The sequence below is a fragment of the Silene latifolia genome, chromosome 10 (genome assembly GCF_048544455.1).
Source record: "Silene latifolia isolate original U9 population chromosome 10, ASM4854445v1, whole genome shotgun sequence".
NCBI classification, from domain to species: Eukaryota; Viridiplantae; Streptophyta; class Magnoliopsida; order Caryophyllales; family Caryophyllaceae; genus Silene; species Silene latifolia.
In genome coordinates, this window is record NC_133535.1 from 62,574,913 (window position 1) to 62,588,184 (window position 13,272).

The 13,272-nt window shown below is 35.8% G+C and overlaps 2 protein-coding genes across 2 annotated transcripts; both read left to right on the forward strand.

The window, feature by feature from the left end:
* The first annotated feature begins 429 nt into the window (after positions 1 to 429).
* LOC141607663 (uncharacterized) lies at positions 430 to 1,602 on the forward strand. The gene is made up of 2 exons (XM_074427018.1): positions 430 to 507; positions 907 to 1,602. Exons 1-2 carry the CDS (start codon positions 430 to 432, stop codon positions 1,600 to 1,602), a joined length of 774 nt encoding a protein of 257 aa, XP_074283119.1.
* Positions 1,603 to 1,785: 183 nt separating this feature from the next.
* LOC141607664 (uncharacterized) lies at positions 1,786 to 3,330 on the forward strand. The gene is made up of 3 exons (XM_074427019.1): positions 1,786 to 2,130; positions 2,508 to 2,932; positions 3,192 to 3,330. The coding sequence occupies exons 1-3, from the start codon at positions 1,786 to 1,788 to the stop codon at positions 3,328 to 3,330; spliced, it is 909 nt and encodes a 302-aa protein (XP_074283120.1).
* Positions 3,331 to 13,272: the final 9,942 nt, after the last annotated feature.

Consider the following 13,272-nt stretch of genomic DNA (forward strand, 5'->3'; position numbering starts at 1 on the left):
CTTCTAGGGGACCCGTTAGAAGCTTTGATAGCTCTTGATGATTTTGCATAGGATGTACATGTTGACTACATGACAATGAAAGCTGCTCTAACAGGTAAGGAGTTCACTATTGAGAAAGGCGAGATGGTAAACGTCATTATGGAAACCTCTTATACCGCTGAGGTAAAGATACCAGAGCGTAAACATCTCCCTTCTCATCTTAAATATGTGTTCTTAGATGATTTTGAGCAATATCCTGTTATGGTTAATGCTAATCTTGATGATAACCAACTCTCTGCTTTATTGGTAGTTCTTAAGAAATACATGAAAGCTTTAGGATAAAGTTTATATGACCTTAAGGGCACCAGTCCTGAAATTTGGATGCACAGAATTGAGCTAGAGAAAAGACATAAACCTTGCCAGCAAGGTCAGTGAAAGTTGAATCCGAAGATGCAGGATGTGGTTATGGCGGAAGTGATGAAGCTACTTGATGCAGGTATTATCTACACTGTTGGCAACTCTAAGTGGGTAAGTGCAGTTTAGGTAGTCCCTAAGAAAGAAGGGACTACAGTAGTGAAAAATGAGAAAAATGAATTAATACCAACTAGAATAGTAATAAGGTGGCGGATGTGCATTGATTATAGACAGTTAAAATAGGCACTCTATCTCCAAATTCTTCCAATGAATAATTTAGGCTTTTGGAATGTTAGAGGCCTCAATAGTGTACATATACAGAGAGAAGTAAAATGGTTTATTCACAATAAAGAAGCTGGCTCGTTTGGGTTTCTTGAAACTAAAATAATTAATAATAATGTCTTTAATATTGCTAATAATATGTTGGATGGTTGGAGTGTTACCACAAACTGTAGGTATCATAAAGGAGGTAGAGTGTGGATTCTATGGTAGCCAAGTCTTTTTGATGTGCAGATTTTACAGAATGATGTGCAGTTTATCCACACCAAGGTTCATTCCAGAGTTAACCAGCAAGACTTCCACTTGACCATGATATATGCCTTCAATGAAGGTAGTGACAGAGTGGATCTTTGGCATAAGCTGGAGCTTATCAATCTCCAATGTACTAGACCTTGGGCTCTTGATGGGGACTTTAATACTGTCCTGAGTCCCGATGAGAGGGTGGGAGGTAATACCAAACAGGCTGATATGGATGACTTTATCAGATGTATGGGGATTTGTGGCATGACTGATATTCCTTCCACTGGTGCTTTGTATACCTGGAATAACAAGCAAGACCCAACTACCAGGATTTACAGTAGATTGGATAGATTTTTGGTTAATCAAGATTGGCTAGATAACTTTCCTGATATGGTGGCTCACTTCTATCCTGAAGGTCTTTTTGATCACGGTCCTTGCATGATTAGTAATGTTAAGATTGGTAATGTCAAAAATGCCAGTTTTAAGTACTTCAATATGTGGGGGCAGGCACCTGGATTCATTGATAGAGTGAAGGAAGCATGGGGTATGCAGTATGATGGCTACAAGATGTTCAGTGTAGTGAAGAGATTGAAAGGACTGAAACCTGTACTCAAAAATTTAAATTCAGAGTGCTATTCTGATATAGAGAATAAAATAATTATTGCAGAAAGGAAGTTAGATCAGCTTTAGCAGGATATTGTCAGGGATATATCAAATCCTGGTCTCCTTAGCCAGGAATTGAGTGTTATTGCTGAATTGAAAATTCTGACTAAGGCACGAAACGGTTTCCTTCAGCAAAAAGTTAAACTTCAATAGTTGGAGGATGAGGATCAAAAAACTGCATATTTCCATGGTGCAATTAAGAAAAGACAAATGAGAAATAAGGTTATACAAATTGAAGATCAACATGGGAAATTATGCACTGATAGTAATAATATTCAGATGGGATTTTTTTACTATGATAAGGATCTACTGGGCAGTAGGAACCCTACTGAGAATATCAGAACTGCTATACTGAATCGAGGGCCATGTTGTACTCAGGAGCAAGCTAATTCCCTTATGCTACCAGTCACAAATGAAGAAATCAAAAGAATATTTTTTGGCACTCCTATTGATAAATCCTCAGGTCCAGAAGGGTATACTAGTGGTTTCTTCAAAGATGCTTGGGATGTTGTTGGTTCTGATATTTGTGATGCAATTAAAGATTCTTCTCAACTGGCAAACTCTTGAATCAGCTCAATGCTATAAATATCACCCTCATACCCAAATGTGAGAGACCTACCTCTGTCAAACATTTTAGGCGTATTGTCTGTTGCAACATGATATATAAGGTTATCTCAAAATTGCTCTGCAACAGACTATATGTGGTTTTGCCTGATATTGTGCATGAGAATCAGGGTGCTTTTATTAAGGGAAGATCCATTCTATAGAATATCTTGATTTGTCAAGACATAGTGAAGTTGTACAATAGAACAACAGTGTCTCCTAGATGCTTGTTCAAAATTGACCTCCAAAAAGCCTATGACACAGTGGAATGGGATTTTGTGGAAAGCTTTCTGTTGGGACTGAAATTTCCTAATTTTTTCTGTCAGCAGGTTATGACCTACATTAGAACAACTTCTTTCACTCTATCCCTGAATGGTAGTAGTTTTGGGTACTTCAAGGGACAAAGAGGAATAAGACAAGGGGACCCTATCTCCCCCTTGATTTTTACTCTTTGTATGGACTTTCTAACAAGAACCATCAAATATGCTACTACTAAATGGCCCTTCCAATACCATCCCCTTTGCAAAGAGCTCAAGCTTACCCACTTGATGTTTGTAGATGATCTCCTGCTGTTCTGCAAGGGAATTGCTCAGTCTGTGATGTTGATCCTCAAAGCTTTCTCCACTTTCTCTAAAGCATCAGGTTTATCTATGAACAACTCAAAGTATGAGGTGTACTTTAATGGAATGGCTGCAACTTTGAAGGAGGATATTAAACAGGTGACTGGCTTTATTGAGGGACAGATGCCTTTCAGGTATTTGGGTGTCCCAATCCAACCTAGCAGGCTCACAAAGAAGGAATGTAATATTCTTGCTGAGAAAATGGTTAACATGATAAGGAGTCTTGAAGAAAAAAAATTATCCTATGCTGGTAGGCTCACACTTATCAATTCTGTCTTAAACACCCTGTACTCCTACTGGTCCAATATTTTCATTCTCCCCAAGAGTGTCATCAGAAGAATAGGGGCCATCTGTAGGAATTATTTTGTGGGATGAGAGTGCTGATTTCCATAGGGTGCCTCTGGTAGGGTGGGATACTGTCACTTTACCAAAAACAGAAGGAGGTCTTGGCATCAAGAAAGATGAAATTTGGAATGTTGCTATTGTTGCTAAGCTGGTTGATTGGATTTACTCAAAGGCTGGCAGATTATAGATAAAATGGATTAATCAGGTTTACCTAAAACATCATGACTGGCATACTTACAGTCCTTCTGCAGATGCTGCTTGGACCTGAAAGAGCATTTGTAAGGTTAAAGAACTGATGAAAGCTGCATATAATGATGGGCAATGGTTACCTGATACAAAGGGATATAATGTTAGAAATGGATATGATTGGTTGAGATCACATCAAATCAAACCCTGGTGGTACAAATTAGTTTGGAACAGCTGGAATGTACCTAAACCCTCTATCATAAATTGGATAGTCATGCATAATGGGATGAATACTCGAGAGAAGTTATACAGATTTGGCTGCTGCACCTCTGATGCCTGTTGTATATGTAAGAATGAACCTGAAACACATTCTCATCACTTCTTTGACTGTGACTACAACAAAGCTATTGTATCCCTCGTAAAGGACTGGTGTGGAGTCTGCATCTCTCTGACTGGTGCCATGACTGGTGGTTATGGCAATGGTGGTGTTAAAATTAAAGAACATGTATATGCCATTGTTTTGAATGCATGTGTATATCATATTTGGGCTCAAAGGAACTCGGCCAGGATTAATGTTACACTGATGGTGCCTTCTTTGGTGTTTCAGAAGACCAAAGATGAAGTGAGGCAAAGAATCAAGTTCAAGTGCAATGCAAAATTGAGTAGACAAGAGGAAGCCTGGCTCAGTCAGCTAGGAATTGGAATATAAGGTTTGGTCCCCTAGTGGGATTCGAACCTGGATATAGCTTGGTCTCTATGTTTTTGAGTTTTAGATGCCTTGTAATCTATTTCTTTTGATATATATATATACACATCTCACATTTCACCAAAAAAAAAAAGATTATAGACAGTTAAATGCCTCAACCAAGAAACATCACTTTCCCCTCCCCTTTATTGATTAGATGGTAGAGAGATTAGCCTCACATAAAATTTTCTATTATTTAGATGGGTATTCAGGTTTCTTTTAGAGCCCAATCCACTGTGACGATCAGGAAAAGACTACTTTTACTTGCCCGCATGGTGTTTTTGCTTATCGTAGAATGCCATTTGGATTCTGTAATGCCCGAGCTACCTTTTAGAGGTGGATGATGGGGATATATTTTAAGTATATAGAGTCTATTATGGAGGTATTTATGGACGATTTCAGAGTATACGGTAATGATTTTAATGATTGTCTGACTAACCTTGAGAAAGTTTTGCAGCTATGTATCGAGGTTAACTTAGTGCTTAATTGGGAGAAGTGTCATTTTATGGTCAATGAGGGCATTATCCTTGGGCACTTAGTGTCTGATAAGGGTATCCAGGTCGATAAATCAAAGGTGCAAGTGATTGAGCAATTACCTCCTCCCGTTAATGTTAAGGGAGTTAGGAGTTTTCTTGGGCATGCTGCCTTTTACCGCCGGTTTATTAAGCACATTTATAAAATTGCTAAACCACTTACATATTTATTACTTAAAGATGCTCCATTTAATTTTACTGATGAATGTCTTACTGCTTTTAACAGGTTGAAGCAGGCTTTGATCACAACACCGATTATTCAACCTCCAGACTGGGAGCTGCCTTTTCAGATTATGTGTGATGCTAGTGACTTTGCAGTTGGCGCGGTGCTAGGCCGGCGAAAAGACAAGGCTTTGAGTGCTATTTACTATGAGAGTCGAACCCTGGATGAGGCTCAGGTAAAATATACAATTACAGAAAAGGAGCTGTTAGCTGTGGTATACGCGCTGGAGAAACTCAGGTCTTATTTATTAGGTTCGAAAGTTACTGTATTTTCTTACCATGCAGCGCTAAGGTACTTATTTGCTAAGAAATAAGCCAAGCCAAGATTACTGCGATGGATTCTTCTTCTTCAAGAGTTTGATTTGGAGATCAAAGACAAGAAAGGCGCTGAGAATTTGGTAGTTGATCATCTATCATTCCTACCATTGCAAGAAGGGGGAGATTCTTTACCTATTAATGATTCTTTTCCTAATGATATTTTGTTGGATATTTCTAATGGTGAAACTCCTTGGCATGCTGATTATGCTAATTTTATTGTATATAATTTATTGCCTCATGACTTGTCATATCAGCAGAGGAAGCGGTTCCTTCATGACGTGAAGCAGTACTTTTAGGATGATCCTTATCTGTTTAAGTAATGTGCTGATGGTCTCTACAGACGGTGTACACCGCAGTGGGAGACAAAAGATATCTTATAAGAATGATATTAATCCTCCTATGGTGGTCACCACGGTCCCTCTAGGGTCGTGGCTAAGGTACTTCAATCTGGTTTTTATTGGCCATCCATGATTAAAGATGCTAAAGATTTTGTTGTAGCTTGTGATGCGTGTCAGAGGACAAGAAATATTTCAAGAAGACATGAGATGCCTCAAGTTGGCATTGTAGAGGTTGGATTTTTCGATGTCTGGGGCATCGCCTACAAAGGGTCATTCCCGTCTAGTAAAGGTAACATGTATATTCTAGTAGTTATTGATTACGTGTCCAAGTGGGTAGAGATCGTTGCTTCGATCCATAGTGATGCAAAAACTATTATCCAACTTTTCAAAAAAGTAACCTTCCCTCGCTTTGGTGTCCCCCGAGTTGTCATTAGTGATGGAGGTATGAATTATAAAGAAAAGCAACTTATCACTCTTCTGTCCAAATATGGTGTAGAACAACGTAGAGGTTTGAGGTATCATCCTCAAACTAGGGGTCAGGTAGAAGTTTCCAATCGGAACTTAAAGAAATCTTAGGTAAAGTTGTATCTAAATCACGAAAAGACTTGAGTATGAAACTAGATGATACTTTATGGGCATATATGACTGCATTTAAGACACCGATTGGTGAATTCCAGTATCGTTTAGTTTATGGTAAGTCTTGTCATCTACCTGTGGAGCTAGAACATAAAGCATAGTAGGCAATTTGTGAGCTCAATTTTGATTCTAAACTGTGTGGTGAGAAACGTTTATTGCAGTTAGATGAGCTAGAGGAATTTAGGCCGAATGCCTATGACAGTGCCCACATCTACAAGGAGAAGACCAAGAGATAGCATGACAAGAGGATCATACCGCGGGAGTTTCAAGTTGGGGAGAAGGTGCTATTGTTCAATGCCCCACTCCATTTATAACCAGGCAAGCTGAAGTCCAGGTGGAGTGGCCCTAACACGGTAACGTCTTTTTCAAAATTTGGGTCAATTGAGCTAGAAACTCTGTAGGAGCCAGATTTAAGGTAAATGGTCACCAAGTAAAGCATTACTATAGGACCAATGACTTTGTTCGAGTGGTCAAGTTGTTGTACTTCTGTTGGAGCTAGTGCCCTCCACAGTTAGTGTGATAACGTATATAAATCTCTTATAGGTTCACATGGTATACTTAATATTTTATCAGTTGATTAACGTTTATTAATAACAGTTGGCTTGCTAGAAGTTTGACGTTATTATCATACTGATGGCGGTGATCAACTGGTCCCTAAAAGTCACACCTAAAGGATGTTTTTGAGAGATGTGATTATATGAAAATATAATCACATTGATGCCTTATATGACTAAAAGGCTAGTCCATGTATTTGACTAAAAGGTTAGTCAATGTGATGATGAGTCGATTATTTAATACAATTAAATAATATTAGCTGAGACGAATTAATTGTTAATTCGTAAATTGAATATAAACTGTTATATTTAATTAATGTATATAATGTTAGCTTAAACGAATTAAGATGTTAATTAGTAATTAAACGTAAACCGTTATATTTAATTAGCAAATTATAAATATGCGATATTTATAGTTAATGTATATATTATACGAAATTGTCATAATAAATGTTGACAGACCGGTATTAATAAATCGACTACAAACTGTTGTGTGTGGACTTATTAAATACGTGACTACATAAATGACATTTGATAAATATACACATTTTATACAATATAAAAAACCAACCTAAAATAAGAAGATTTTTTCACCTTATTTTTGGTGGGATTCTCGGTTTGGAATAAAAAAATAAGAGAAAAGAAAAAATCTTCCTCTCTTTTCTCCTCTTGTTACACGGTTATAAGGAGAGAGAGGGAGATTATTTTTCTCACTTGATTTTTCCACAAAAAAACTCTCATCAAAACCCTAAAAATATTGTGTGAAATTAGGGTTCTTTTCGAGCAAAAGAAAGGCATTTCTTGGAGCATTTTGGGTGCAAAAATTAGGAGAATATCGATCTCGATATTTGTTCTTAGGCCTAATTGCTAGGACCGAAGGTTGATTCTAATCTCTACTCTTTTGTTTATGCAATTTCGTTTATGACTCGTAATTTTATAATTATAATTTCGTTATAATCCGAATTTCTCGATGAAGTATACCGATATTTTCCACAAGTGGTATCAGAGCATAGGCCACGAAATTATTTTTTATGATTTTCATAAATGAATTAAAACAAAAAAAAAAATTTGAAAAAAAAAAAATTTCGGCCGAAACCAATTTTTTTTGCCGAGAGTTTTTCTGTTTTTTTTTTTTTTTTTTTTATCTTTTGTTTCCATTTGATTTATTGATATTGTTGTTTTAATATGTTAAGATGATAATATGATAAATTTGTAGATGTTTTGATTTAATAAGAATTAAATTAAAATGTAAATGGAAATCGTTTTGATTGATGATGTTCATTTGTTTTTGCTATATAGTTTTCGCATACAAGTTAGTTTAATAATGTTCAAATCAATTGTGATGATCGTTTTAATCATAATTTGGATATTCTTTTTAAGAGGTTAAATTGAATCATCTAGTTTGGATCTATGTTTAAATTAAACATTGATGATTATGCCAATCTTGTTTTTATAGCAAAATTAAACAAATTTGTTCACATTAATAAGTTTTTTTTTTTCGTGAAAAGCATTAAAAAAATGTTTTTTTAGGGCTAAATGCCGAGAAAAGAAAAAAAAAATGTTTTTTTTTGTTTGTTTTTTAGTGCACAATGCCGAGGGAAAAAAAAAATCTCGGTTTCTATGTTTGTTTTGGCCAATAATAATTATACATTAAATTTATAATGTATGATTGTTTGTTGTGAAAAAGTTCACAAATTTAGGATACCCAAATTATTTTAAAGAGGTTTAAAATAATGTTAGATTAATTCAAATTACAAGTTAATGTGTATTAAGATTGGAATGATTGTGAGTAATTGTGGAATTGTCACATAATTTTGATCATTTTAAAATAGGTGGTTTGGATAAATTACTCTACATAATTAAGGAATTATGTCTTGAATGATTAATTTATTGTTGATGCATTTTTATTTAGTTGTATGAATTGTTGAATGGTTTAATTTACGTATTTTTGCAATCGGTTGTAATTTGTATTACCTAGTGTGGCCTTAGTTGATTATGTTTTCGTAATGATGGAAACATAATCTTGATGTAATTTTGAGATCTCGAATCTCCTTTGGTTTTCTTTAGTATTATGTTTTTGAAATTAGAATGTAAATAGGTTTATTTTGTAATTTATTAATTGTAATTTTTAGAAGACTAAAGATGGATATTGGATTGCTCACTCCCGCTACATGGACCAAGATGGAACATCAAGACAGCTTCTCGGGTCCAAGGATGGATTCCAAAGTTGTATTTATGTTCATTTTGGTAGATAGGCCACACTAAGACTTTGTTGTTATTTTACGTTTTTCCATTCTCGTTGATATTCTTCGCATGATAATTAGTGCATCATATTCCGCCTAAATCAAACCACCTACTTATATGCATGAAAATTGACTCATATAGTTTGAATGTTAGTTATCATGGACATAAAGATGTCACTTTATTTTAAGCCATCATCTTAGTTTATTCATTCTCGCATGCTAGACATTAGTTCACTTAAAATGAATTAAAATAAAGTTGATGGGATCTTCCTCTAAAATAAAATTGAGACTAGTCTTTATAAGGGCAAACAACTATGAATCCCTTCTTCGTCGGTAGGCATATAGGACCTTACTCTCCATGTGACCCCTTCTACGTTGGGTAAGTAGTTTGTGTTGACTTATTTTACCTCAACATTATAATCCGAAGAGTTTCTCGTGATTATGATGGACTAAAGATAGAATTTACAGAAATTTATCAACCAAGAATTCTAACAGTAAAATTAGCCAAGAGGTTGGCTTATCAATTTACAGATAATTGAGTCTTGGGATCATTTATATAATTCTTGAGGGAGGTCAATTGTATAAATGCTTGAGTCTTCGCTTATAACAGTTTTGCATTAGACTTAAATCACAACGATGACTATGCTTATTATATTTTTTCTTCTTTTCGCAGTGTAGAATTCGTTTTATATTGATAATACTGCTTACAACAAATGGCTGAAAATAACGAAATCCTTATGCCAAGTGCCACACTTGCACGCGAGTCCTGGCTCAAAACTTTCATGAACCACATGAATCAGTCCACACTGTAGGAAATATCGGTATACTTCCATTAACATTATAAGGATTATAACGAAATTATAAATATGAAAACTAGTCATAAAAGAAAATTGCATAAACAAAATAGAGAGATTATGAAATCAACCTTCGGTCCTAGCAAAATCGGCCTAAGAACAATATCGCAATGATATTCGCCTATCAGTTGCACCCAAGATGATATGAGATATGCCTTTGTTCTTCTTAGAATAGATCCGCAAAATTCACTAATTAATTTTTAGGGTTTTTTTTGTGTTTTTGATGAGAGGCAAAAATTAGGTCAAAAAGGAATGAGAAAATAATCTAACCTATACTCCCTCTTTAAACCGTGAAAGAGGAGTACTAGGGGAGATTTTTCTCTTCTTTTTTTCGGTCAAACTACCAACCAAAAAATAAAGAGAAAATATCTTCTTATTTTTGGGTAGTTATCAAAATGTATATTATGTGTATAGTTTATTAATTATCATATATGTTGTCCCGTTTTATTAAGTCCATACATTACCGATTGTAGTCGATTTATTAAATCTGGCCTGACAACATTTATTATAACAATCTTGAATAAAATATACTTTAACTATAAATATTGCATATTTATAATTAGCTAATTAAATATAACTGGTTACATTTAGTTACAAATTAACAACTTAATTAGTTCAAGCTAACATTATATACATTAATTAAATATAACTGTTTATATTCAATTTACGAATTTGACAGTTAATTCGTCTCAGCTAATATTATTTAATCGGCATTAAATAATCGTCTCATCATCACATTGACTAACTGTTTAGTCAAATACATTAACTAACCTTTTAGCCATATAAGGCATCAATGTGATTACATTTCCATAACCACATCTCTCAAACACATCCTTTCGGTGTGACTTTTAGGGACCAGTTGATCACCGCCATCTGTAACACCCCCATTTATTTAGGAGCCTTTAGCAAGACATTCCCAATAAATAGGATTGTTACCATCTCGGTTGCCCGAGGTAAATGATACAAATTAAAACAAACCAAAGTACTTTAATAACTTTAACTGAAGTAACGATCTTATTACATTGCCAACCGATTAAATTTAAACCTTAACATTACAATTTACTACGTAGCGGAAATTACATAAATAAAGTTGTATAAGTCAACTAAGTGATCTAGACAGCAACTATGGTCCAAGTCGAGCTCACGTCCCAATGCTCCCAAGTCAGCTAATCTTTAGTACCTGTCAAATCTGCTCCCCATTATGGTTCATCACAGGTGTTCACGAATACACAGTCAACCGCGAGGTTGAGTAGGAATAAATACTAACAACAAAAACATACGATAAATAATTCAATTTCCTTTTTCATTGCACAACCCCCTGACAACGTACTCCTTGCTTTTACTTACTCATTACACTAATCATCCCGTCAATCCCTGGCCGGGGCAGCCTCAACCCGAAGGTGAGTAAACACACACTACATTACCAAAAGGTAATGTCTGCCTCAACATATAGTTGATTAAATATCCACCAGGATGGCCTGCACCAATGGGATCCGGGGCTGCCTCGAGTAAATACGATAAAATATCGTCTGCGAAATAAATCAAATACGTCACCCGAAGGCTCTTACATGACGCGTCCGCCAATATAACCTCCATAATAATTTACATCACCACGAAGGGATGTCTCGCGATAAAACCGAATAACCGATGCAATAACAGTAACTCCATCATAACTAATCCAACCAACATCTACAATATAATTCTCCCCTCTAACAATTTCAACGATATCAACCAACACAATTCTCAAATGATCAATTCACTTTAATATATATCATCCAACAAACATTATCGAGTAAAAGTTGAGTAGGATTTATCCCTACCTCGAAAGCAAGCACTCCAATTATGCAATCCAAGCAATTAAAGTAATCAATTAGAAATATTATTCTTCAGTATCTGTTCCACCAATTCCGTCACCTATACAAAATATTATAATACTTTAATTATTAATTATTCAATTCATTATATTAATTATTCAATTGTAATTTAATTATTATATTAATTATTTCCCGCTTAAATTATTATTACCTAAAACCCGTCTTAAAGCAAATAAGTCAACCCAAGTAACCAAATACCCAAACACGTGAAACAACCCAAACTACCAATGACAAACCACGTGAAAACAAACCCACATTCACACTTATTATACACGACAAAACCGCGTCCAACACCCATCCTTTAACCGCCTTCTCCCGACACTACCAACCACCAATGACACCACCATCGCCTGCCTCTTATTGCCTGCACTACGACGAACTTCGACATCCTCCTACCACCAGCTAAACCGCCCCCTGCAACCCTCAATCACACGCCCTAAACAATTCCGAAAACCCGACACAAACAACAACTTCACACTTAACCACCCTCACGGCCACCAGTGGTTATCACCTGCCGACCAACCACTCTCCTGACACCGGCGACACATCCCCACACGACCACCAGAGCCCTGCCCTAACAACGCCACCACGACACCATCACAACATCAACACTATCGACACAACAACAACTCCACCCTCTATCACCACCAAAGCAGCCCACCTATGGCCACCACCATCGTCGCCAATGACTCAAGGAGGTTCCATGGGTTATCCCCTCACCCCCTCGACACCACTACACAGGCCACAATATTCGGTTTTAGACGGTTACAAGAGAACAAACGAACCCCTGTTTTCGCGTTATTCCGCCACCACCGCCACAAACAACCACCCCGGATCGCCTACTACAACCACTAGAACCGCCTAACCCCACGAACCCAACCAACCTGCACCCGAGTCCTTCTCGAGTCACAAAGGGTTTAACGCGTGTTTTATGCGAAATCAACAACCATATAACCACCCACCAAAACCCCTTCGAACACTCCCTTCCCCGCCTGTCGAAGGTGGTCCACGGGAGTCAAATTAGGTCTCTATTCGGCCACGATCACAACGATGGTCACGGCCTGTCCTACGGTGGTCTAGTTTACAAGTTATAATATCTCAAAGTATATACATAAGACGGTCTTAAAGAATTACCTTGAGGCGATAATAAAATTAATTCCTTTGCTTTTCTCTTCCTTAATTCCTTTAGATTTCTTCTTTCTTATTTTATGAGTTATTTTCAAATTTATTATGGTATTTATAGTGTAAGATTAAAGAGTATGTGAGGTCAATTAGGAAACTTATTATAATTACCTTATTCTAATTATTATAGGAATTACCATTATAAATTATATTATTATTATTATTATCATATAATTATTATTACCTTTATATATTATTATTCTCATATTATATTATTATCAATTCCCGATACCAATCCCGATTATACTCATACCAACTTAATAAGTTTCGGTCCAATAAACAATAGCACACGGCCCATATTATATTAGCTAAACCCAATTCCCGACATGTACACTTAATTTATTATTGAATTAACGTATTACTTGTATTCATTATTAGAAATGTCATTTAATCAATTATTAAATTACATAAATTACTTCCATAAATTATTATCAAAATACGGAG

Bases quoted from the DNA above. Each gene is read 5' to 3' on its own strand.
- LOC141607663 (XM_074427018.1), top strand. From the start codon at position 430: ATGCAGGATGTGGTTATGGCGGAAGTGATGAAGCTACTTGATGCAGGT. The intron at 508-906 runs GTAAGTGCAGTT...TTTGATGTGCAG, and splicing joins CTGTTGGCAACTCTAAGTGG to ATTTTACAGAATGATGTGCA.
- LOC141607664 (XM_074427019.1), top strand. From the start codon at position 1,786: ATGAGAAATAAGGTTATACAAATTGAAGATCAACATGGGAAATTATGC. The intron at 2,131-2,507 runs GCAAACTCTTGA...TTCTGTCAGCAG, and splicing joins TTAAAGATTCTTCTCAACTG to GTTATGACCTACATTAGAAC. The intron at 2,933-3,191 runs GTATTTGGGTGT...TGATTTCCATAG, and splicing joins GAGGGACAGATGCCTTTCAG to GGTGCCTCTGGTAGGGTGGG.